At 62.1% G+C, this 25482-nt stretch overlaps 1 protein-coding gene across 1 annotated transcript in view; it reads right to left on the bottom strand.

Annotated features, from left to right (window-relative positions):
* Positions 1-252: 252 nt before the first annotated feature.
* Positions 253-25482, bottom strand: part of LOC125917792 (CSC1-like protein 1) — a 28170-nt gene continuing 2940 nt past the window's right edge. Inside the window, exons 2-23 of the mRNA XM_049623896.1 lie at positions 23908-24107; positions 21307-21386; positions 19564-19630; positions 18680-18717; positions 16113-16255; positions 14848-14899; positions 14568-14676; positions 13597-13667; positions 12153-12233; positions 11574-11697; positions 11354-11487; positions 10230-10367; positions 8940-9093; positions 6737-6843; positions 6557-6643; positions 6077-6139; positions 4646-4808; positions 4204-4309; positions 2683-2850; positions 1911-2026; positions 1611-1673; positions 253-1116 (exon numbers count right to left, since the gene is read on the bottom strand). Coding sequence (XP_049479853.1) covers positions 943-1116; positions 1611-1673; positions 1911-2026; positions 2683-2850; positions 4204-4309; positions 4646-4808; positions 6077-6139; positions 6557-6643; positions 6737-6843; positions 8940-9093; positions 10230-10367; positions 11354-11487; positions 11574-11697; positions 12153-12233; positions 13597-13667; positions 14568-14676; positions 14848-14899; positions 16113-16255; positions 18680-18717; positions 19564-19630; positions 21307-21386; positions 23908-24107 — 2438 coding nt within the window. The 3' untranslated portion in view covers positions 253-942. The remainder of the gene's footprint in view (positions 1117-1610; positions 1674-1910; positions 2027-2682; positions 2851-4203; positions 4310-4645; positions 4809-6076; positions 6140-6556; positions 6644-6736; positions 6844-8939; positions 9094-10229; positions 10368-11353; positions 11488-11573; positions 11698-12152; positions 12234-13596; positions 13668-14567; positions 14677-14847; positions 14900-16112; positions 16256-18679; positions 18718-19563; positions 19631-21306; positions 21387-23907; positions 24108-25482) is intronic.

Below are 25482 nucleotides of genomic sequence, written 5' to 3'. Positions count from 1 at the left end.
CGCCCCCTGATAGCAGTGGGAGGCTGCTTCTCTGGCAGGTGCCCAGAACGGAGTCCCTGTCCCATGGGGAGAAAAATTTAGGCAAGGGGCCACCTGTCCTCACAGTTTAAGGGTGGTGCCTGGCCCACCTAGGGGCAGACACCCTCTCCTCCTCCCCCCTGCCCCGCTCAGGTTTCCCCCTGGCTCCAGGGCACTGGGAGCACTAGCCCCAGCCTGGGAGGGAGCAGGTAGATGGGGCCCTGACCTCACCAGTCTGGCCGAATGAGCGCTTTATTCGTGGTCCTCCTGCCCTTGCCTGCTGCAGGGTGACCTGACCCAGCCACTGTCACTGGCAGTGTGATACAGAAACAAGGAGCCTGGTCCCTTCCTGCTCCCGCGGCGCAGCCCCGATGGGTGGGAGACGGCTGGATGCGGTGATGGGGGGGTCTGGGGGGGCCGGAAGAAACCCCGCCCAGCATCGCGGCCCCGCCTGGAGCTGCGCGCAGGCTCTTTGGTTATCGCTGGGTGTGTGCCCAGAGGTGGTGGGCAGTCCGTCCTCACAGAAGAGCAGTCCTTCGCTGTGTCCTCCCGGGTACCTGGGACAGCCGCAGGGGCTGCTGGGGCACCGTTCCCACATGTGGTCCTGCGGAATCACCAGGGATGTGTCCCAGCTACAGAGCTGGGACATTTATGCAGAAGGGGGACCCGGAGACGCAGAGAGTCCCCCGCACGCACCGGCCCCCCTCCCCGCTGCTGTGACCAGAAAGGCCGCCGTTCCCTGCGTGGCGGCCCCGCCCTGTCTTCCTCGGCCAAGGGCCCGGGGAACCTTTCTGGGTCCGTCTTTCCAGAGCAGGTGTGCTTCACACAGGTCAGAATAGTCCTGGGCCTGGTTGGGGCCCGAGTCAAGCCGCTTTTCCACCTGGGTCTCCTTCTCTCCGTCCTCGGAGCCTGGCCCGGCCGCCCTCAGGCCTCCTGGTAGGCAGCCGGCCTGCTGTCGCTGTCCCCAGGGCCCTGGGCGGGACACTGCCCCAGGACGGTCCCACTGATGTCACAGACGGCTCCATAAGTCTGCTGATGCTGTGGGGACAGGGCCGTTCTCTCCGAGGACAAGCCGCTCAGAATCCGGGGCACGTAGGGCTGCCAACATACGGGGGCATGAGCACCTGGGGCGGGGGCTGGGCACGAGATTCCTCCCCACTCCCCCCGCCGGCCCCTCCCCCAGAGCCTGGCTAAGAAAGGCATTTCCGCCACCCGCCTGCCCGTCTCCTCGTCCGCGGAGGCAGGTGCACCCCTGGGTAGTGAATCTGAGAACCATCTCCCTGGGGCTGGTCCAAGGACTGACACCCATCAGAGTGCCTGAAGCGGCTGGAGAGAAGGCTGCTGCTGACAGGGTCTCTGTCGCAGCCCTGGCTCTTGTCAGGGACCCGGAGCAGGACGCCGGGGGCTTCACGCAGCAGGCCGCAGCGGGCATTAGCCACGCCGGGAAGGGAGGAGGGCGCCCGGTGAAACATCCAGCCCGCGGGACCGGGATGCCCTCTCCCGTGACCTCAACGTAGGAACGTGGGTGCCACGCGGTCGGGGCCCTCCTGTCTGGACAGGAGATGCTCGGCACGTTGCCCAGGGACACTCACCGTGAACGGCGGTGGCCTGTGGGCCTCGGCCTCGCTCCCTTTGTCGCTGGCCGATTCTCCCGTCTGCAGACACAGCAGAAACTCGCGATGAGAGACCAAAGGCCCTTCCCGGATGAACACCCTCCCGGCACACAGACCGGCACCGCTCGGGATAAGAGCACCAGCTGGTGCCAGGCTCCCGGCAGCAGGGGCCGGGGCGGGCGGCGCAGGGCAGGGCAAGGGGCGGGGAGCGCAGGGCGCACCCCAGCCCCAGGCCTGCCCACGGAGAATCTGCACGCGCTGGGACGAGGTGCCCCTTACCCTGTAGTTCAGAGGGCTGAGGTGCTTGAAGCATCCGAAGCAGGTATAGACCAGGCAGACCAGGATGGTGAGCAGGACGGCCAGGAAGGTGAACAGGGTGAGGGGGGCCTTCAGACCTGGGGACACAGGGATGCCAGCCTCAGTGGGGGGAGAGGGGCCACGTCTGGGGCAGGAGCCGTGCGTGACCTCTGCCTCGGGCAGAAAGGGAAGAAAAGAGCGTCCGCCCCCCGCCCTCCAGCAGCTGGGGTGGTATCTTCATCGCTGGGACAGACAGAGGGACCCACTGGCCTCGCCCCCGGTTGGATTGCAGGAACTGGGACACCAAGTCGATGGCCTGTGCCAACGGTCAGCCCCCTCCAGGCTCCAGCGTCCTGGGCCAGGCGGGACGGAAGCTCCCCCACCTGGCTGGGGCACGGTCACGTCCCGTCTGCCTTTTTCTTTTCCCCGAGAGTGTCTGTTTTCCCTTCTCCACCCCCGCCCCCCAAAGAGCAATCCGGCCTGCTTGCCCGTCCCCTCTGGTTCAGCCCCTGTGGAGCTCACAGAGGGACTGCCTTCTAAGGCTTCTCGAGCGACGCGGCCTCCTCCAGGGTTCCCCGGGCTCAGGCCAGCTCGGGAACCGGGGCGTCGGCGCTGTCCCCAGCCAGCCCTCAGCCCGGGTACCGCGTTCCGACTGGACACCGGGTTGGATGCTGTCGGGCTGGCGTGGATGCGGAAAGAGGAGGCCGAGGGCCGCCACCCGCCCCCACCCCGCCCTGGTCAGAGGGCCCCTCACCCAGGCGCAGGAAGGAGAAGAAATAGAGCCAGAAGAGGCACAAGATGGGGGCGGCCAAGGCCTGGTTGACGGCCGCTAAGTGGATCCTTTTCTCCAGCTTGGCCGGGAGGTAGGCAAAGTACAGGTTGTGACGGTCCACCAGGTGCTTGAGCAGGATGTAGGTGAGGCCTGCGGACACGGGGCCGTGAGCAGCAAGCCTGGTGGGGCCCCAGGGGCCCCCGTGCCCCCTCCCTCCCGGGGCATCGATCTGTCCACGGGGCCGGGCTGGTCTGCCATCTGACTACACGAAGGCAAAGTGGGGCTCAAAGCAGATCCCGGCAGCTCGGGAGCGCTCTCGCGCTCGCTCGCTCTCTCCCCCGCCCTCTCCCAGTTTCCCCCTGACCCCAAGGAGTAAAAGGCAGCTGTCATTCTGTCCCTAGGGAAGACAGAAATTCTAGGATCATTTTGCAGAAAGAAGTTACTTTGTACCGAATGCCTGGCCCGACCTCTGCCCGGGCCCTCCCCCGCGAGCCCCCCACCGTCCTTCCGGGCTCCCTCTCTCTGTCCCTTCCCGGCTCCAGCTGACCCTCCGCACTCATCAGGCGGCAGGTGCCGGAGGGTCCTGCCCCAGGGGCGGCACACAGGGTGGATGTGCTTCTGTTATGTCAGGATCTTTAAAATTTTGTTTTTTTATTTTTTTTTTTAAAGGTTTTATTGTTAAGTAATCGCTACACCCAACACGGGGCTTGAACTCACAACCTGAGATCCAAGAGTCACACATTCCACCGACAGAGCCAGCCGGGTGTCCCTGTTTTGTTTTCAAAGAGTAATACTTTTGGGGCACCTGGGGGTTCAGTCAGTTGAGCGTCCGACTTCAGCTCAGGTCATGATCTCACGGTACATGAGTTCGAGCCCTGCGTCGGGCTCTGTGCTGACAGCTCGGAGCCTGGAGCTGCTTCAGATTCTGTGTCTCCCTCTCTCTCTCCCCACTCCCCCACCTGCGCTCTGTCTCTCTAAAAAACAGACACTAAAAAAAAAAAAAGTAAACCTGTTGATTTTTTAAATAGTTCAAGAGTAAACGGAAAACTAAAACCTCCTCCCGCCCCTAAACCTCAGCTGCAGTGCCAGCAGTGTGCTGGGTGTTCTACTTCCTTCTAGAATCTTCCACCCGTCTGCCGTTCCTCACGTTTATTTTAGCTGCAAGACCTGGGTCTTTAAAGTCAAACAGTCCTCAGCTCAGATCCCGGATCTACTCCTCACTCGTGTCACACTGAGTGTGAAAGGGGCCACAAACGAGATGCGTCGAGCGGTACGAGTGACAACCCACGGAGCGCACACATTCGGAGCGCGTCTGCCGCGCGGCGCGGTCACCCGCGAGCCAGGCGGTAGCCGCCGGACGCTGGGATCGGGGCGCCGCCAGGGATGGCCAGCAGGACCAGGGATGTCCCCGTGGCTCCCGGGCGCTGCAGAAGTCCTCAGTGTGCGGGGGGCACCCCCAGGGTGCCCCGAGGGGTCAGCCACCGCCCCCGGGGCCACACTCACCGAAGGGCGCGATGATGGGGCAGGTGATGCTGTAGGCCATGATGACGGTGAAGACGCACAGCATCCACGCGTACATGGCTCCGAACTCGTACTGGAAGGCCTGGTTCTGTGCCGAGAGGGCACGCCACCCGCCCACGCCACGGGGGCCGTGAGGGGAGGACTTTGGAGACGGGAGGCTCACGGCTGCCCCCTGCCCCACGGACCTCTCCGGCCCGCCCCGGGTGCCGTCTGCACGGACCTCTCCGGCCCTGCTCGCTTCACACCCAGGCCGCCGGGGGGAAAGGAGTCCCGTTCTCTCAGTGTTTCCCTTGCTCCAATCGGGTCTACGCAGCAGGCCCGAGAGTCCCGGGTCTACGCAGAGGACAGGTGCAGAGTGCGTCCCCCCCCCCCAGGACGCGCCTCCCGGGTGATCACCGGCCCCGTGGAGGGGGGCGGGGTGTACCTGCTTGATGTTCCTGCGGTCGGCGGCCGTCTTGGCCACGACCATGCGGCAGGTGTAGAGGACCAGGCCCGGCAGCCGCAGCAGCTCCATGCCATTGCCAATGAAGGCCGAGGCGATGACGTAGTTCACGAAGAAGGCGCCCTGGTCGGGCAGGAAGACGCACCTGGGGGGCGGCCGGGCTGTGAGCCTCTTTCCCGCCCCGGGAGGGGCGCTCGGCGGGGCGGGAGCGGAGCCCCTGCATTTGGTGCGGATGCTCGCTCCGGACCAGGTGCGGCGGGGGAGGGCACGGAGGGGACAGGCGCCCCAGAGCCCCTCGGCTGGGGCAGCCAGACACTCGTGGGCAGCCCTGGGCGCAGGGCCACGGGTGCACGGGGCCCGCAGGCTCCAACTCGGGAGCACGGGGGCACGAAGGCTGGGGTCCAGCTGAGGTCACTGAGAGCAGGGCCACTGGCGTCGGGGAGACGCAGGAGAACCCGCGAGGGGGAGAGAACCGGGACAGGGCCATCCTGGAGCCTTCGCGGACGAAGGCGTGACGATGTGTCAGACGCGGCTGATGGTTCATGAAGGTGAGGGCCCAGCCCCGAGCGCCGGATCTGGCCATCTGGAAGCCACAGTCCACCCAGACGGGAGCTGGCCGGGTGTGTGGGTGCCCGCCTGTGGCCGCCAGCCCCCGAGCCCTCAGCCTGACCAGCAAGAACCCACGTGGAATAATTCGGTCTAATCATCCCAGGAAACGCGGCCAGCCTTCCTACCAACCCTGGGTTGGATGAGTCAATGCCAAGGCTGGGGGCCGGTATTAGGGCCCAAAGGGTAGGGCAGTCGGGGCTCAGGCCGAGTTAACGGGCTGGGTAGCCCAGGGCAAGCTATTCCAACATCTCTGAGCCTCAGTCTCCCCATCCATAAAATGGAGAAACAATGGCGCCTACCCCCACAGCTTGTCGTAAAGGTTCAACGAGAAAAAGAATAAAGCATTTAGCCCGCAACGCCCTGTCAGGGGGACACACCCCAGAAATAGGTTTAATTCTGTTCTCTGGGGGTAAACGGGGCCCGGGCCCAACCGCACAGCCGCGTGGCCGTCCCCACCCCGGCCTCCCCGGCACCACTGGGACCCACGGGTTCCTTCTCCCCGAGCGGCTCCGTTCTCAGTAAGTAAGTGAGTTTCCAAGAATGAACAAGACTGCCCCTGATGGAGTTTCAGCCTAAAAGATTAACCACACTTCTGCACACGTGGCACAAAGTGGGTCAGCTCCCATAGGGCGGCCTCAGCCCTGCCAGGGGCCGTGGGCTTCCCCGGCCCCGATGGCCTCAGGAGGAGACGTCTGTGCCGGGCACAGGCCGCCGCGCCCCCAGCCCCAGCGCAGCCACAGCCGAGCCCCCGTGGGACCTCTCCCCGGGACCGTGGCTCCAAAACGCAACGTGGCCGATACTTACTCCAACCTGATAGAGGCTTCGGAGGAAGTTTTGTCAAAGAGCCACCGAAAGAAAAAATCCAGACTGGAAGAAAAATGAATCCCGTAAGAATTTATGTCCAGCCCTCCAGGTGATCGCGACCCGTTTTCATTCTTCCCTGCTCTCACCAGCAGGCGGGACATCGGGACCCCCATCTGTCGTCTAAGGTGCCCCCACTCCAGAGCAGCCTATGAGGGGCTGCTCCAACGGCGGCCCCCTCCCTTAAAATCAACACAGCCGTGACTCGACCCTCCCCCTGGGCGGAAATGTTGTCTTCAAGCTTCTTTTTAAGGGAGAGAGACCGGGTCTCCGGAACAATCCGTGAGCCTGCCGCCCAACGGCACCCCAAGTGGGAGGGACCAGCTTAAGTGTCGTCAGGGATCTGCATCCTCTAAAACCACTTGGGGACGGAGCCGTCCAGACCCTGACTGTGAACTCAGGGCAGGAGGTGACGACGCGTACCTGGTGAGGCCGAGGGACGGCAGGATCAGCACCATGAAGATCAAGAATATATAGACCTTGGACATCATAATCTCGTTTTCTCCTGACCTGCAGGAAGTCAGAGGTGAGCCCTGCCCGGTGCCCCCCCCAAGACCCCTGCTGGGCGCCCACGGACGCCGTCGGGCGAGCGTCCTCACTCACTTGGTCCAGTGAGACTCCAGCAGCGTGGAGTAGTAGACGATGGTGGGGAGCAGGGCCGAGAAGGACCACAGGAGGAGGGTGGGGAAAAACTGACTGATGACCGGGTCCTGCAAAACACGGCCCACAGAAGACACAGGTGGAGGGGCTGTGGCCACGGGGGCTTGGAGGCCACGACCTGCTGTCACGGCGACTCCAGGAACTCCCGGTCGCCCTTGCCTTGCCCCCCAGGCCCGACGCTGTGCCCCATACAGAGCAGGTGTCCTGTGCCGTTGGCCGAACAGACCAGAACGGCGCTTGGTGTTAGTAGGGCTGGATGAGCAGAGAAAGTAACTTCACATACAACCGATCTCCACCTGTCTGACTGCCCAGAGCGACTGCGCCCCACCCCCACCCCCACCGCCGGCTCCCCTCTGCACAACCAAGGTCAAGTGGGAACACGGAAGCCAGGGCCTCCCCAGGAGGCCTGCCCGCTCAGCTCCCTCCCGCCCAGCAGTGACCTAACTCCGCCTGTGCCTGATATGCTCACTATTGCAATCACACGAGCTGCCTACTTTCCCTGATAAAACAGGCATTTTTAAAAAGCTGCGTACTGGGGCGCCTGGGTGGCTCAAGTCGGTTGGGCGTCCGACTTCGGCTCAGGTCATGATCCCAGGGCCGTGGGATCGAGCCCCACGTCAGGCTCTGCACTAAGCCTGGAGTCTCGAGATTCTCTCTCTCTCTCTCTCTCTCTCTCTCTCTCTCTCTCTCTCGCCCTCTGCCCCTCCCCCACCCGTGCACACTCTCAAACAAAAAATTTAAAAAATGCTATTGAGGGGCGCCTGGGTTGTTCAGTTGGTTAAACATCCGACTTTGTCACGATCTTGCGGTTTGTGGGTTTGAAACCCGCGTCGGGCTCTGTGCGGACAGCTCAGGGCCTGGAGCCTGCTTCGGACTCTGTGTCTCCCTCTCTCTCTGCCCCTCCCCTGCTCGCACTCTGTCTCTCTCTCTCTCTCAAAAATAAAATAAATATAAAAAAAATTTTTTTTTAATGCTATTGAATGAGACAAGAGTAAATGAACTGTAGAAAACGGACAGAATGAGAGCCAGGAGGGTCCTGTTCTTAGAACAGTGTTGCAAATATCTGTAGATTCTTGCTTTACCATAAGAAACCGAAACTGGTTTAGGGAGAATCGACAAAGAGGGTTCCACTCGGCCGATTCCACCCTCAAAAGAACAGACTTGGCCATACATCCAAAGATGCTCAAAGGCGTGAACACTGACACGCTTCTAAAGATAAACAAAATTCTTAATGTGAGCAAGGGGTTATTATTGTTATACACCGAGTCGGGTAAGAAGGCCTGGGCCACACAGCAGCTTATGTGGTCACCATCACCAGAACGCCGCAAGGATCATCCGGCAGGTGCCTTCGCCCCAGCTTTGGGATGAAAACCCAGCGTTCGGAATTCGTCAGCTGGGGGACGGCACAGCGAGGCCCTCACGCCTTCTAGCCCCGCGTGCTTGCCCTGAGCGTGACTGACTGAATGCCAAGTGGAACTGGAGGGAAAAAAAAAAAAAGATTTAGGGGGATATTTCAACAGAGCCAATTATGGGAAATCAGTATCTTTTTAATTTTTTTACGTTTATTTATTTATTTTGAAAGAGCGAGCAGGGGAGGGAACAGAGAGAGAGCAGGAGAGAGAGAATCCCAAGAAGGCTGCACGCTATCAGCTCAGAGCCCGACACAGGGGCTCGATCTCACGAACTGTGAGATCACGACCTGAGCCAAAACCAAGAGGTGGACGCCTGAGCCCCCAGGTGCCCTGGGGAAACCAATATTGTTTTCAAGCAGAGGCCACTTCAGGAAGCGTTTCGTTGTCTCGATTCGTCTAAGATTTTAAATAATCATTTGTTGCCTGTCTAGAATCAACGAGTCGACGATTATGTAACAGATACTTAACTTTCCATCAGTATGTGCCCTTCAGCTCACACGACCCTACCGTTGAACGTTCAGATTGATTTCGAAAACACGCACGGGCGCGCGCGTGTCGTAAACCAGTGTTGTAAATGTGGCCACACCTGCTCAAGGCCTAAAGGCACGGACGTGAGCTGAGAGGCACGGCTCCTGGTTCAGCCCCCATGTCCCTGGGCTCCAGCCACCACCCCCCCCCCCCCACGCCTTCTCGTCCCCAGCCCTGCAGGACGGGCTTGTAGCATGGTCACTCACGTTGAGCTCACGGATGGGTTTGGTGACATTGAACTTGTCTATGGTGGACAGGATGATGGCGGGGGTGGTCAGGAAGAAGAGCCCCACGAACAGAGTGAAGTTGATGCCCAGCCACTGGAGCCACCAGTGGAAGCCCTGGATGGAGAGGTTCTTCCTGCAGGAAGGGACACAGGCTTGGAGGCTGAGACCCCCCCAGGCCGGGCTGCCGACCACGCCCCCGGTGCCCCCAGGTGGGTCAGCGGGTCACATCGAGGCCCGGCGAGAGACCAGACTGAGGCACTTGGACCCCAGGAGTACAGGTGAGCCCTCTGTACCGACCTTCAGCTCCAGCAAGGTCAAATGCGGGGTCCCCTTGAGTTCAGAGGGAAAACAGGTTATCCACCGCTCACACGGCTCCCCGGCCATAGCCCGGGGGCCAGAACCCACCAAAGGGACTCCACGGTCACCCAGACAGACAGAACGAGGCTACGACACGGCCACGTCCGCAAGGCCTGGTGACCAGCGACACGGGCCCCGGGGGCTGGGTACACGCAGAGGGAGGGAGGGAGGGGACAGCAGTGCCCAGGCCCCACGGCGACCATGCTGGCCTCTCACCCCACCAAGAACACAGCAGCACGCTGCCCCCACGTTTGGGAAGCCCTGTGAACCATCAGAGGCCAGCTCGGAGCCCCGGAGACGCTCCCAAAGCTCGCTCTGGGCGGGGAGCTGAGGCCAGCCACGCTGGGGGCTCTGCTGGGGCTGCCCTCACCCCCGGCACTGTGCTCAAGGCTCACCAACGGCCCCCGTGGACGCGGCCGAGCTCAGCAGCGTGTCCCCAGGCTAGACCTAACGCCACACGATACAGCAGCCAGGGGCTACCGAGCCCTGAACCGGGGCTGGTCCGACTCAAGAGAACATACACGCCGGATTTCAAAGCTACTAAGTATGAAAAAGAGACGCATCTCCACCAGAGGGTAACTGATCACATTAGAGCGATAATGTTTTGGATATATAAGGAGAGAGAGATTATGAAATTAAGTTGAACAGTTTCCTTCCACTTTTTCAACGCGGCCGAAAGGAAACTGGAAATTATAGACGTGGCTCCCGGACACCCCGGATGCCGGGGGGCATCACTGGAGCGCAGTGCCGGGTGTGGATGCCCCCCCCGCCACCTGACGCATCCCCCCACGCCCGCCCCAGGCCCAGAGCGGAGCCAGGAGCTATGGTGGGGGGGCCCTGAAGGCCAGCTCGCACCTGTGATGCCCGGCCTGGGGCCCCTCCCCCCTCCCCGGTCCAGAGCCGGGGCCTCACCAGCAGATGTCCTCGGGGTACGTGGCAAAGGAGACCGTCCACTTGGAGATACGGAGCTCCGCGCTGCAGGAGGACGGCTGGGGCTCGCCTTTGCACCGGAGGCTCTGACACTTGCAGGCGTTGAAGTCTTTGAGGATGCTGCCAGGAAGGAAGAGCAGACGTGGCGGTGGCCCAGACACCCAGGGCACCGTGCACACACGCAGAGTGAGGGCAGACGCCGCGGGGCCCCGGGGCCGTTGCTCTATCAGCGGGTTGCTAGGTTAGCCGTTACTACAGCTCACGGGGAAGACTTGGCCTCATCCTCAGGACCACGCGGCGAGCCGGGGGTCACTCCTGCCTCCGCATCAGGATCCCGAGGCTCTCCGGCTCAGGTGCGCACCCCGTCTGGCCGCTGCACCCCTGGACCACGGCCGCTTCCTGCGCCATCATCACCCCCGGCTGCCCAGGAAGCCGGGGCCGCGGACGCACCGTGCGGCCAGGCCAGGGCCTCGCTGTCCTCACTTCTTCCCACCCTGACGCCCAGGGCCCCCCCGGACTGCCACCTGGAGCCCCGCCGTCTCCACGCCCCTCACTCCTGCCTCAGCACGCCCCCCTTTCCACGAGCCCCTCCTGGCTCTGGGCTGGCTGCAGGGGACTTTTCCCGGGTGTGCGGTGCCCGCAGAGAGGGCAGGGAAGGGGCACTTGTGTGGCCGCCTGCGTCCCCCACCCCAGGCGTGACGCCACTCCAGGAGCCAGAGCCCCGTGCTGGGGCCCACATGTGCTCCGCAGCCTGGCCCCGGGGCCCCCAGCTCTGCAGCAGGGAGACCCCCAGTGCCTGGGGTCTGTGCATCTGTGCGATGGAAAACCCAGCACAGAAGATCATCTGCGGTCCAGAGTGGACATCTGAAGGGGGGCGGCAGAATGCTGGACGCCTTCCCTGGCACAGCTGGTGGGAGCTCGGCCCGGGAGTGAGGCCACGTCAACCCACGAGGGACTCACCTCGCGCAAGGATCACCCTGCGCGTGTCACACGCACCTGGGCTGGGATGATGGGGGGAGTGTGGCCTGCCCCAGCCCCAGCCCGTCCCAGGGGCGGGTCGTAAGTCACCTGGAGGAGACAAAGGGCCCCGGACGTGCCCCACTCACTAGGTGGCCATGGACTTCTCCTGGAAGGTGACGAAGGCCATGCCCAGGGGCTGCTCCTGCACCCGGCGCTCCTCGTCCGCGATCCTCTCCAGCAGCCTGTCCCTCATGCGTGCGTAGTAGGAGACGGCATCCTCCTGAGGACACGCACCCCCTCGTGACCACGGGCCCTGCGCGGGCAGCGGGGACCCCGTGGCACTCCCGCGGGGGGCCGGGCCCTCACCCACTCGCACCCCGGCACTTTGCAACAGCAGAACTGGCCGCAGGGCCTGGGGTTGATGAGGGTCCACTGGCCTGTCTTCGCCCGAAGGTTCATGTAATAGGTCAGGCTCTTTTCTGTCTTCTTCCTGCAGGGGTGGGGGTAGGGGGGCACACGTCAGAGTCACCATAATCCTGCGGCACAGACCCCACGCCCACTGTCCAACCGCCAGGCCCAGGAGCTCAGCTTTCTTTTTCAAAGTTTATTTTGAGAGAGAGAGAGAGAGAGAGAGAGCGAGCGCAAGCCGGGGAGGGGCGGAGAGCAGGGGAGAGAGAATCCCAAGCAGGATCCGCACTGCCCAAGCGGAGCCCGACGCGGGTCTCGAACTCACGAACCGATCCGAGACCAAGGGTCGGAGGCTTAACCGACTGAGCCCCCCTGGCACCCCAGGGGGTCAGCTTTCCAAACAAGAAAGGGGCAGAGCTCCCCCTCCTGCCTTCCCCCCTGGGGGCTCCGCCCAGGCCCCCCACCAGCAGCGAGGCGGCAGGGTGGGCGGCCCAGGAGGGAGGGACAGGCTTCCGGCCACCGACCAGCCCCGCTCACCTCTCCCTGCACAGGTGAATCAGCCTGGCCACGTCGTAGCACAACTGTACGTCCACCACTTCGCACGTGGGATATGCGTCCCTGTGCGCAAGGCAGGCCGTCGGAAAAGAGAACCCCCCCCCCCGGCAGGAGAGATCCCCCCCAAGTCCCCGAGGGTACTCGGGGTACCACAGAAACCTCTTTCCTTTCGTCTTTTTACAAAGGGTGAAATTTTGAAATTCAACACAAAGAGGCCTTTTTTTTTTTTTAACAGCACGAAAGCAATCGCCTGAAACTGAAAGGCTCGTGCCCGCTCGGCTGTACGTCAGCGGGCGCGTGTGGGGCCAGATGAATCCGGTTCGTGACCTCCTTCACCCACCCGGAGGAAGAGCACTATCGTCTGCTCTGGCTCACGCCTACCTTGGACCGTGCGGAAATCCTACCCAGCGTGTGGCCCCTTTTTGAAGATCACAGACCTTTCAGGTTCAATTAAACGCAGGGGGCTCGCAGCCCAGCAAACGTCTACACCCGTGTTAACAACCGTAGTACGACCCTCACAAGTGTGCTGTGTGTGGACTCACACCGGCCGGGTGCTCCCACGGTATTCACTATGCCGTCCTCACCATAGCCTGGGAGGTTCTGTCCCCATTTTACAGATGAGGAAAATAAGGGCCGGAGAAGTTAAGTGACTTGTGCCCAAGGTCACACCGCGAGTGGCTGTCGGAGCCCAGATGTGAATCCAGGCAGCCGGGCACCAGTGGCCGCTAAACGATGCTCCCTGCCCACCAGACACGCAAAATCAGGCTCTCGCTCTCTGTTTCTACGAATCGCCGTCGTCCGCAAATAGTGCTGAGTTACACCGTGGTCACCCCGAGTCCCCGCGGCAAGTTAGTGGCTGCGGGACTGGGAGGGGCACGTTCGGACTGAAGCCTCAGCTCGCCGCCCGGGGCAAGCCCTCCAGCCGGGGTCCCGGGGCCTCTGCACCTGCCCTCCCCTCTCCTGCTCCACACCCCCCTCCCCTACATCCCTGGTACCACACACACACACACACACACACACACACAGCCTCCCCCAGAGGAGCCCTGCCTCTGCCTCCACCTCAGGACTCCTTGGTGCAGATGCTCCCTCCAGAGACACCCGTGGGCGGACGCCTGTGCCAGCGCAGGCCCCCCCACCCCCCGGAGACCTGCTCGTGCCCTCGAGCTGTTTCTCTGCACCTACAGCCTGGCCTGTGCTCCAGCTGCTGTGGTCCCCCAGGGCGGCCTGCAGCGGACATGCCTTCTAGACCCCAGCCTTCTAGACCCCAGCCTTCTAGAAGCCTTCCACAGCAGGCTGGCACACGGCGGCCATGGGATGCTCGCATGGCAGGGCCGGGCCCTTCATCAAGTCTCTGGGCGCCCAAAGAGAAGACAGAGCGCCCGCCTGAGGCACCTGCCCCGCCTGGAGGGGCCACAGCCCTGCTCACCGGAAGTGGGTCTCCACCGTCTCCTTCTTGCTGTCTCGGGGGAGTCCCGTGATGAACAAGGTCCGCCTCACCTGCCAGAGACACACATGGGGGCGGGGGACGTCACCCCAGGGCACGCCAGTCCCCAGGTGGGCCCAGGGTTTCCGCCCTGTTCAAGCCCGCCCAGCCCCGCCCCTCCCCACGGAACAGAGTGAGAGCTCGGAGGGGCCGGTGCTCCCCTGGCAGAGCCCGGAGGGGGTCCTTCACATGCTTTACTGACTGACCGCCCCCCCCCCAGATGCCCCTAATCAGAAAAATTTTAGAAGCTAACATCAGGCACCTGGGTGGCTCAGTCAGTTAAGCGTCCGACCACTGATTTCGGCTCAGGTCACGATCTCCCGGTTCGTGGGATCGAACCCCGTATCGGGCTCTGTGCTGACAGGGCAAGGCCTGCTTGGGGTCCTCTCTCCCTCTCTCTTTGCTCCTCCCCTGCTCGTGCTATCTCTCGTTCTCTCTCTCTGCTCCTCCCCTGCTTGTGCTATCTCTCCTTCTCTCTCTCTCAAAAAATAAACACATAAAAACCTTAAAAATAACAAGTGAATTGGGGCGCCTGGGTGGCTCAGCCGGTTGAGCGTCCGACTTCAGCTCGGGTCACAATCTCACCGTTCGTGGGTTCGAGCCCCACGTCGGGCTCTGTGCCAACGGCTTGGAGCCTGGAGCCTGCCTCGGATTCTGTGCCTCCCCCTCTCTCTGCCCCTAACCCACTCGCATTCTGTCTCTCTCTCAAAAACAAACATGAAACAAAAAGAAATGTATGAAATAAAAAAAAAATTAACAAACGAACGAACGAAAAGCTGAAGTCAACCGTGAGCACAAACATGCCAGCCAGGTCCCACAGAGGCCTCTTTAAGCGCACGGCTCCCGTGTCCTGGCAACAGGCCGGGTCAAGGCTCCGCTCTGGCCCCACCCGTGACCCTCCCCACCTCGCTCACCGAGTTCTCCTCCTGGTACTGGATGGACCGGGTGTGGTGTCTCATGAAGCCCACGGTGAGGAGGAGATAGATGACGGCAAAGACAGTGTGCAGCCAAAGGAGGTCATCGCTGAGCGGGGACACCTGCCATCAGGGCCCGGCTCCCACACAGGGTGGGGTTTGGGGGGGGGGGGGGGCCCCCCCCGCCCCCCAACCCCCCCCCCCCCCCCCCCCCCCCAGCACCCCCCCCCGGGGGGGGCAGCCCCCGAGGCCCCGGCCCCCCCCCCCCCCCCGTACTCACTCCGTCTGCAGGTTTGCGATGGTCGTCCTCCCAAAGCTGTAAGGGTCTTTGTCTGCAGACAAGCAAGACACTTAGTCCTAGGGTCACACTAGGGAAGGGGGACGGGGGCGGCCCGCCTCGGTCCGTGGGTCTCTGAGGAAGCACGAGACGGCCAGGCCCGTCAGAGGACAGGGACCGGCCGTCCGGTCTTTTCAGAGCTGCACCAACCCAAGGCCCCGCTTTACCCCACAACCTCTTCCCGACCCGCCGCGTGGGTAAGTCACAATCGGAATTTCTCTTGCTTTGAGATTCTTGTGACATTCCTTGAGAATCTGAAACCCTCCTGAACGGGTCCCAAAACCGAGCTGGGAATCCCTGGGCATGAGAAGTGGATTCGTGGGGCCCCTGGCTGGCTCAGTCAGCAGAGTGTGTGACTCTGGATCTCGGGGTCGTGAGCTCCAGCCCCGTGTTGGGTGGAGAGAAAGAGAGAAAGGAGAAAGAGAGGGGAAGGAAGGAAGGAAGGAAGGAAGGAAGGAAGGAAGGAAAGAAGGAAGGAGGAAGGGAGGGGAGGGAGGGAGGGAGGGAGGAGGGAGGAAAAAAGGGAGGAGAGGGAGGAAGAGAAGGGAGGGAGGAAGGAAGAGAGAAGAGGGAGGAAGAGAAGGGAGGGAGGAAGGTGGGGAGGGAGGGAGAAGGGAAGGGAGGAGGGAGAGAAGAAGGAAGGGAGGGAGGGAGGAGGGAGGAAAGAAGGGAGGAGAGGGAGGAAGAGAAGGGAGGGAGGGAGGAGGAAGAGAAGGAAGGGAGGGAGGGAGGAAGGCGGAGAGGGAGGGAGGAGGGAAGGGAGGAGGGGGACAAGAAGGAAGGGAGGGAGGGAGGAGGAAGCGGATTCTTTGGCATTTTGGAAGCCAGCCTCCCGCACTGGCAGGACACACGGTTCCAGGCTGTGACTTTGAGCGTCACGAACATCTCCCACACCCACTCACCGTGGCCTCCCGATTGTGATCACGTGGGGGCAGGAAAGTATGAAACGCTCTCCGAAGGCCCCCGATCCTACGAGTCTTGGGGTTTTATTCCCCTTACTTAGAACCGAAGCTCACACCGGGGGCCAAGCTCCTGGCCCAGGCTCAGGTCCGGGGGTGGGGGGTGCCTCTTGAGAGGCACGGCCAGGCAGAGGGGAACGTTCCGGAGTCACCCCGAGGCCTCCTGACACCTGGGCCCGCCCCAGCCCCACGAGCCCCCCCCCCAACCCCACCCCGGGCCGTGAGTCACACAAGACGAGGGGACATTACCCAGCAAATCACCCGAGAGGTTGACGGGCAGAATGACGCACAGGGACAAGCAGCTGACGACCACCAGCAGGAAGATGACATGTCTCTGGAAGGACAGGTAGTGGATGGCGTCCTCCCCACACCGCTCCAGAATCTGGTCATCGCTGCCCAAGACACGCACAGGGGACCCGGGTGAGCGGCAGGGCCGGGCCGGGCCGTCCCGTCTCCTCACATCCCAGGACACCGAGCTTTCAGTCTTCCCAGCGCCCTGCACCACACCCCCCACTCCACACCCCCAGGCACCTGCTGCCCGCATCCCTGCAGACACGTGTGCAGGGGGAGGTCCCGCAGCCCCTCCTGCTTCTGTCAACATGTCAATCGTTCCGGGATCCCCACCCTGCCGTCCGGCCCCCTCCCTGTGTCCTGCTGGCCTCATGGGGGCTCCGCCCTTTCCTCCTTGCCCTATTTGGACGCTCCGGCCCCCTTGGGGACCTGGAAAATTCCAGGCGCTGACAGCCAGAATGCCACAGAGGGAAAAGGGGGGGTCTCCCTGAGGGTCCGGCTTCCAGAAAAGCAGGAAAATCCTGCGCGGGCAGTGGTAAGAGAAGCGGGTGTCACGGCACCAAAGCAGATCCGAGAGGTGGGAGACCGGCGGGAGCCACGGGCCACACGGGAGGCGGTGAGGTGGGCACGCCAGGCCGGCCGGGCACCGGGCGGATGCTCAGAAGCCAGCCTGGGGACGGACGCTACCCTGCGTGCTGTTTACCTGGAGGACAGAGCTTTGCACCTGACCACACCGGCTGCACTTCCCAATCACCTGCCAGAAAGTACCTGCCCTGCCCCCAACCGTGCGCACTAAACAAACAGGATGGGGGCCCAAACCTAACCCGGCGGCGACTTCCGACTTTCTTTCCTCGACAGGTTTTCTGGAGACACACCTCTGACCGACTCCCTATCTTGCCAGGAAGGCAAAGCCAAGGAAACTGAGGGGATGCTTTGAATGTCACCTGCGACACTGGCCGCGAGCAGCTGTTAGAATGCAACTGTGGCCTTAAAACAGTCAAAGTATCCTTTCTGCAACAGGAAGGAGTGGACGCCGAAAACATATCTAATACAGTGTTACAGGGACACAGGGAGTCCCAGTGTCTGACACAGTGTTACAGGGACAGAGTGGGGACACTCAGAGTACCAGTGACAGCCCCCCTCCAGAGAAATGCCTGTGCCAGCAGAGGGAACTGGGGGGGGTGGGGCACGGAACAGGGTGGGGTATGGAGGGGAGAAGGGGGGTATGGGGAGAAGGGGGGGTATGGGGAAGGGAAGGGGGGTATGGGGAGGGGAAGGGGGGTATGAGGGAAGAGAGGGGGTATGGGGGAGGAGAGGGGGGTATGGGGAGGGGAAGGGGGGCATGGGGGGGAGAAGGGGGTTGGGGGGAGGGAGGGGGTATGGGGGGAGAAGGGGTGTATGGGGAGAGGGAGGGGGTATGGGGGAGAAGGGGGGTATGGGGAGAGGGAGGGGGTATGGGGGAGAAGGGGGGTATGGGGAAAGGGAAGGGGTACGGGGGAGAAGGGGGGGTTGGGAGGAGGGGAAGGGGGTATGGGGAGGGGAGGGGTGTATGGGGAGGGGAAGGGGGGTATGGGAGGAGAAGGGGGGTTGGGGGAGGGGAAGAGGGGTATGGGGAGGAGGGTCTATGGGGAGGAGGGGGGTGTGGGGAGGAGCAGGTGTGGGTGGAGGAGGGGGTATGGGGAGGAGGGGTGGAGGGAGGAGGGGTACAGAGCAGATCTGCCAACAGCCTTTGCGGGTTACCATGAAATGACGACGCAGCGTGTCTCACGCCGCCCCACCCAACCCAGGCTGAGTGGGGTCCCCACCGCCGGGACAGGGGAGCGGCCTGAGCCCCACCCAGCAGTGGCCACAGGCCACAGCGCCCCAAGGGGCACCCGCCGTGGGCACGTGTCAGGGGAGGGTCTAGGACACCTAAAATCCTCTCTGTGTGCGACGGACCCGCGCTCGGAGTGACCTGCCGCGTCAGGAGGAAACGCGTCCCAGTGACGTGATTTCGCGGTGGTGGGCAGGCAGGGGCCGGCCGACCCACCTCTCCCCCTGTGCCGCCTGGGCCCCTCTTACAGTCATGGAAACTGAGGCCCAAGGAGAGGGACGTACCCGACCTCCCGCAACCACCGCATTTCATCAATTCTAAGAGGCCCTCCTCTTTCACCACCTCCGAAACCGCGCCTCCTCCGCTCCCAGCCGCTCCCAGCTTCACAGGATTTCTCCCCACGGGCCCCAAACGTTAGAAACAAGGAAACTTGGAAGCGGAGGAGTTGAAGGTGCAAAGCGTTCCTGCCCAAAGCGAGGGGGAAAGTGGCTTGTGCGGGCCGTGTGGGCCACCTGCGTGCCCGGCCCCCACACGAGGCTCCGCCTCGAACCCAGAAGCATCTAGGGACCCATCTCGGCGTCAGGCATCCCGGCTCCTTTCCTCCTCGCCGGCCAAGCGCAGAGGCAAAGCCACCCGAGGAAAGACAGGCAGACACGCGCGCCCGCCCGCTAACACACCCACCCACACTCACGCACACACCCGCTGTACTCACTGCAGGCGGAAGATGGCAGTCAGCCAGGGACAGCATCCCTGGGAACGGAGAGATCAGGGATTAGCTTTGAGCATCTCTGTCCCCGGGAGGCGGATGGAATCACCGCCTCTGACGGTCACTAACCATCTAACCCCCCGTTATATAGAAGCAGCGCTTCTGTCCCAAATCCAGCAAATGCCACGGCTTGTCCCCAAGGCGACAGAGTCCACCGGCCCCCAGTCCTCTGGGACACGCACCCTGTGCCTGGAATTCTCGTAAAAACCCCTCAAGTATTGACAGTTTGCTCCAGGGCCGAGGCCTGAACTTGAACCGAGAGCCGGTGAGAGCTCAGAGCGGTTCTGGAACTGTTCTGCTGGATGGCCCGCAGGGCTGACCGAGACGCAGGACGGACACAAGGAAACAAGCCTCACGGATGGGACAGGCCCCCCCCCCCCCCAGGGGGGACTCTGGGGGGAAGGGGGCCCCAGCCGACTCTCCATCGCGTCTCTTGATCGTAACCCCTCCGCCCCCAAAGCTGGGCTGGACCCCGGCCCGCTGGGCACCTCCTCAGGGTCAGGTGCCGGGGAACCCGGCTGGGCCGCCCACCTCTGACTCGCCGCCAGCAGGCACGTCAGCAATGAACCGTCACACAGATCCCTGCGTGTGATCAGAGCCGAGCGCTGGGACCACAGGGGACTCGGGAGCCCCTGCCTCAGAGTTAACCCCGTGTCACCCCCTGGGCCTCCCCGCTGCACCCTCCCCGCGGTCCGTCCCAAGTCCAGGGGGCTCACCACCAGCACCTGCCACTCAGGACGCGGGGGGCCAAGTCGGCCCCGAACCGGTACCCGGCTGCCCTGCCCCGCCCCCACCACGGCCACAGCCACGCCTGTCCCGTCGATACCAACCAGCTCGCTTTCAAAATCTTGTTGCCCAAAAGAGGACGACGATGACAGTCTCTGGAACCTGGAGTCGCTGGGAACACAAAAGGGAAAAAATGCCAGGAAATCCTTTTTCGAAGTCTGAAAACCTCCGTCCGGTATTCCGCCATCCCTTAGAGCCCTGGACCAAAGCTGTGGCCTTCCTCCAAGTCTGGGACAAGATCTAACTCAGCCCGTGAAACACACCCACCAGGGCGGCGACCGCACCTGGGCGTGCAAGACGCGAAACCCCCGCGTTACGTGGGCCGGGTGACAAGGGGTCAGGGCACTGGCAGGCCGTCCCCGCGCCCCGCACCCTGGGGCCTCGGCTCCGGGCCCACCCAAGGGGACTTCAGACTGTTGACGTTTGCGATACGTCTCCCGGCACGTCAGATTAACCTCGTTTTATCAACTCGACACCACCACTGGCTGCAAGGGACATAATAATCTTATGAACCGATGAGAAAGACTGAAGTGTGACCGCCATTGATGACAAGCGGCACCCCACTTTCAGGGACAAGAAAATGGGAGCGTGGGCGTCTGGATGCTGGGGGGGGGCTCCCCTCCCCTGCCCTGTGTGTGGGGGGTTGGTTGAGGTGTGTGAATTATGTTCATTATCACTTCCAGTTTTCTAGAACCGATTCCAAAACCTCACTCGCAGGGGCAGAAGACAGGAAGAACCTTGACTTTCAAAGCCTTCACAGGCAGCTCTCTCATTTGACCTTCTGGGTGCCCTGCGGGGGACAGGGGACAGGAGGAGAGAAACCCCAGAAGATGGGGACTTGACCACGGCCTTGCAGCCAAGGAGGAAGCAGGGCCTCCTGGGGTTCACAGGCTCAGTACCTTTCCAGTGCACGGCCCCTCCTGGGACTCGGGGTGCCACAAACACATCACGTCCCCAGAGTCCCCCCAAAACTGTCTAAGGCTCCCAAGAAGCCCTCGGGGCAAGGTGAACACCCTCGAGCTTTCGCAAATGCCAGGACCCAGGAGGCAGGAGGCGGCAGGGAGCTTTCGCAGCGACGCGGCCCGTGCCTCGCACAGAGACCACAGTCCAACGCCTGTGCAGCAAGGGTGGAGGTCGGCCTGGGGAAGCCGAGCGGCCCGGTGGGGGGAGCCTGGCCACAGGGGTGTCTCCCCCCACTGCTTCCTGTCCTGCATCTGACACCAGGTCCCAGGCCGTGTGACAGCCAGCCGGGGCTGGAGACGCCAGGGTGCGGACCTAGAGGACGGTCCCCCCTTGAGGAGTCGTGAGCAGCCAGCAGAGCCCAGGTGACGTCCAGCCAAGGGGGTCCCTGCTGCACCAGACTCACCCGACGCTGGCTGAGTGAGGGCCACCGGCCCACGCTGACCCTGAGCGGGGACAGGAGCAGCTCCCCGGGGGCTCGCCTCGCCCCCAGCCCCCAGCTAACTCATGTCAGAGAAGGGACACTCTTTCAACATTCAGGGTGAGGAAGAAGAGTGGCATCCATCTCAGCTGATAACGAAAGCCCCGAGTGTGTAAAGGAACTAGACTTCCTCCAACAAGGTTCACGGCCAGGCCACGGCCGTGGGAGAGGCACCTGTGGTGAGGAGAGACGGCTTCTGACCCAGGCCTGGCGGACGGATGTCCTCAGTGAACACAACGTAGTGTCAGCAACACGCGTGGGCCCCCAGCCCCGTCCTAGTGACACACACACACACACACACACACACACACACACTCACGCTCTCGAGGTGACATGTCCTGCTTACCTGTCCGCTTCTGACACCAGGGCGATACGGCCATAATCCCAGAATCTCCTTCTTATGATGGAAAACACCAAGATCAAACACTGACAGGAGAGAAGAAACCAAATAAAGTGACTTCTCATTAGAGACACCTGCCTTAGGGGCAAAGCCCACCAGCCTGAACCCAGCGGGGCTACAAGGGCCCAGAGAGGGCACCGAGCCGCCCGAGGCCACACAGCTCAACCATCCGACGCTTTGCCCACCGTCTTCACGAGAGCCTGTCGCCGATGCCAGGGCACAGAGGCCACGAGCCCGTCCCTGAGCTGGCCCCGGCGCCCTCCTCACCATGAGCATCGGCCCCGCTCTTTGCTCTCAGGGCAGCAACAGCCAGGACCCCCACCCCACCGACCCTGCGCTGATCAGCCCTCAGTGCTCCTGAGCAGGAAGGCGAGACCAGGCCTCACAGCCGCCCAGGAACCCGCTTCCTTCCTCTTACACAGAACTGCACTTAATTACAGAGCGAGGAAGCAGAACTCCCCCAGGCTGAGCCGGGTGCTCCCCCAGGCAAGCCCCCGAGGACGCCAGCATGGGGCCTGGAGGGGGGACAGTGCCCACCGAGGAGCCTGGGCTCTGGCAGCTCGGTCTCCACAGCCTGGGGCCCTCAGCCGCTCGCTCTAAACCCCGTCCAGCCGTAAAATCCGTAAGCTCCACACCACCTCCTCCGCGTTCACCTTGGCCGTCCTCAGACCCGGTCTTGCCTGGACAGACCGCCGCCCTTCAAAGTTCAGGGAGGGTGACACAGAGCCGTCTTCAATTCGCCTACCCCTGCCGGCCTCGGTCACAAACCAGGCTTTCATTTCATTTTCTTTTCATTTCATTTTCTTTTCATTTCATTTTCTTTTCATTTCATTTATTTCATTTCATTTCATTTCATTCTATTTCATTTCATTTCATTCTATTTTATTTCATTTTATTTTTTATTTTCATTTTATTTTCATTTTCATTTTATTTTATTTACTTATTTTTTTTTAGGAACTAAGCTTTTTTTTTTTTAAGGTTTATTTATTTATTTTGAGAGAGAGACAGAGAGAGCAACCGGGGGAAGGGCAGAGAGAGAGAGAGAGAGAGAGAGAGAGAGAGAGAATCCCAAACAGGCTCCCCAATGTGGGGCCCAAACCCACGAACTCGGAGATCATGACCTGAGCCGAAATCAGGAGTCAGATGCTTAACCGACTGGGCCACTCAGGCGCCCAGAACTGACCTTTTAAATGTGGGTTTGTCTCCCTAAAGGGAATCCAGAGGCCAGAACCCCATAGGGGCCGCGTCCCTTTCGGGACCATCTCCAGGTGGGTGGGGAAGCTGGTGACTATTCCCGGAGGCAGGTGAGTCATGTCTCAGGACAAAGCTGAAGGCCGTCCGGCAAGTGCCCCCCACAACCCCGCCGCCCCCTCTGCTGCCTTCTTGGGGTGTGTGTCTCATGCGCCCATGTTCTCCCAGCCGCTCTGGCTCACGTGTGCACCCATCACGTCCCCTGATAAACACCCAGCTCCCCTCGCCGGCACCCCTGCAGCCGTGTCCACCCTCGCTCTCCAGCGCCCCTTCTCGTTATTCCCACCAGCCCTCAGCGTCACCGGCGCACCCCCGGGACCCCCCACCCCTGTCACCCGAGGCTGGTGTTCTCAACCTACACGTGGACTCCAAGAAACAGGTTGTCTGGCACCTAAAAGCCCTTCTCATAAATGTTTTTAAAGTTTATTTATTTGAGAGAGAGAGAGAGAGAGAGAGAGAGAGAGAGCGCGCGCGCACGAGCCAGGGAGGAACAGAGAGAAAGGGAGACAGAATCCCAGGCAGGCTCCTCCCCATCGGCACAGAGCCCACTGTGGGGCTCGAACCCACGAACCGTGAGATCAGGACCTGAGCCGAGATCAGGCGTCGGACGGTTGACCTACTGAGCCCCCTGGGCGCCCCACAGAGCCCTTTCTCGTGAAAGCAACGTGAGTGGCAGGTGGGTTCCCATGCCAGCCTCTAAGGTGCCACTGTGAGGCAAATCCTGGGGCAACAGGGCGGATCTGAGTCCTGGGGACACCCCCTCCCCAGCACAAGCTACTCATTTATACCCTCAGCGGGAGGTATGGCCACCCCACAGGCAGGAACACAAGAAGGGGCCCCGTGGCCCCCGGGGAATCCCACCCAACCACCCGCGGGGGAGAAGAACAGCGTACTGCAAACCGGGGGACCCCCTGGGAACAGGCAGGTCTGGGCCACTGAAGGCCACGAAGGTAGGCCTTTCCCCAGCTGTGTCCTCTGCTCTGCGACTGATCCCCTAAAAGGCCCAGGACCCAGCGGGGGACAGGAGGTGACATTTCTAAGCTGGGAGGTGCGGCCACTCTATTCCAGCCCATGCCTCTGGTCCCTGTGGACTGACCCCTTCCATGGGCCTCACCACGCGACAGGCTGACTCTGTGACCAGAGGGACAGCTGCGTCACCCGCAGAGCGCGGCTCCCCGGGGTACAGCAGGTGAGGGGCAGAGGTGATGTGTGAACTCGGGCACGCCTGATCCCATACCTGAGTTTTCCAGAAGGCCCGGGAGGAGAGGGGGGGACACGATTCAGGAGGGGACTCACCAGGAAGCAACTGACGTCTATGAGCAGGACAGTGGGGACGCCCCCGAAGGTGACCCCCTGGAGCACGGTGCTGTTTTTGGCCGTGTTGTAGCAGTACGAGTCGTTGGGCTGGTCCCCGATGCCCAGCCGCTCACGCACGGACACCGCCTTGTACCGCCACAGCTCCAGGATCAGGGAGTTGTTCATCGTGCCCCTCCTCCCTGGAGAGCAAACCGGGCAGACGGTCAGGGCCAGGGGTCCCCGGAGGGTCCCCCACCCGCACTGGCAGGGCCCGAGGTGGGCACAGGGGCCGTTAGGCGCAGCCAGCAGCAAGCAATCAGGGAGAGGCGGGCACCGGGCCCCACGTGCCTGGCAGAGCCCAGGAGAATAGCCCCATTGTGGGAACAGTCCCAAGGGTCAGATGGCCCGGTGGACAGCTCATCAGGACACAGCAGGGAGGGAGGTGGGGGGACAGGGGCCTGCCTCCTAAGAGGTGCCTGAGCTCCTGCCAGGAAAGTCCTCCCCGGGGAGCCTCTGGGGGCTTGGGGGGACAGTCAGGGGACAGAAACGAAGGAGATAAAGATGGGAAAGACGAAAACACAGGAAGAAACAAATCAGGGACGTCCATCCAGGTACGCACACACATGTCAGCTCCAGGAAGGCCCTGAAGGGGCAGCCAGAAAGGGCAAGGGGGGTGGTGGAAGCAGGTGGGAAGGAGGGGCACACCCCTGCCCTCCCGGGGAACCCCCCCCCCCAGCACCTCCCCAGTCTAACAGGAAGGCCCGGCCTTTTCAAAGCAAATACGACTCCAGGTTACTCCAGGCTGCTCGTAGACTTTTCCTTTCTGAGGCTTCTGGGAGCCCCGGGAAGCTAGGAAACCACCAGGGTTTGTCCCTGTCATCGAAAGCCCCCGAAGGCCCCCGAATTAGCACCCCCTCACACCGTCTGTGGCTGGAGAGCCGGGAGCGATAACTCAGCAACCCTTCCTCAAGCTCCGACTCATCTGTCAGGGGACTTCTGCGAGGTCTGCTATCTCTAACCTGCCACAGGGACAAAAATCTTGGGGACCAGAAGAAAAGGGACGGAGATATTTGGACTACCTGGCGATGCGGCTGGGGTGGTGACTGCCACTTCGACCCCCAGGACGGGCTGGCTGGGGACAATGTCTCTCTCTCTCTCTCCCACACACACACACACACACACACACACACACACACACACACAGGATGGACTGCAGGAAGCGGGTAGAGGCAGCTCCAAGGGCAAGGATGACCCAGGAGCCTGAGTCACTCTCTCACCCCTTATGAGAGGCTTGCCAATGGCCAGACAATGTGACACCAGAGCCACGGAGCTGGTGGCCCTCAACAGAGTCACAAAGACTACCTCTGGGAGGCAGATCTTGGTTTCCCTGCTTTAAGGGTCGCCCAGCAGCACCACCCCGGACAGAGCGCCCGGCCTGACGCTGTGAGGCCAGCGCCTGCCCCCCCGCAAAACCCCTGTCCTGCCTCACACATACCAGACGCCCAGGGAAGGAAGGACTGCGGGCGAGTCCCTGGGCGAGGTCCTCAGCCAGTGCCGGCAGAGACAGGAACAGTC

This window comes from Panthera uncia, unplaced genomic scaffold, assembly GCF_023721935.1.
Source record: "Panthera uncia isolate 11264 unplaced genomic scaffold, Puncia_PCG_1.0 HiC_scaffold_243, whole genome shotgun sequence".
NCBI lineage: Eukaryota > Metazoa > Chordata > Mammalia > Carnivora > Felidae > Panthera > Panthera uncia.
Note: the sequence above shows the minus strand (reverse complement) of the source record. Positions and strands in the feature narration are given on the sequence as shown.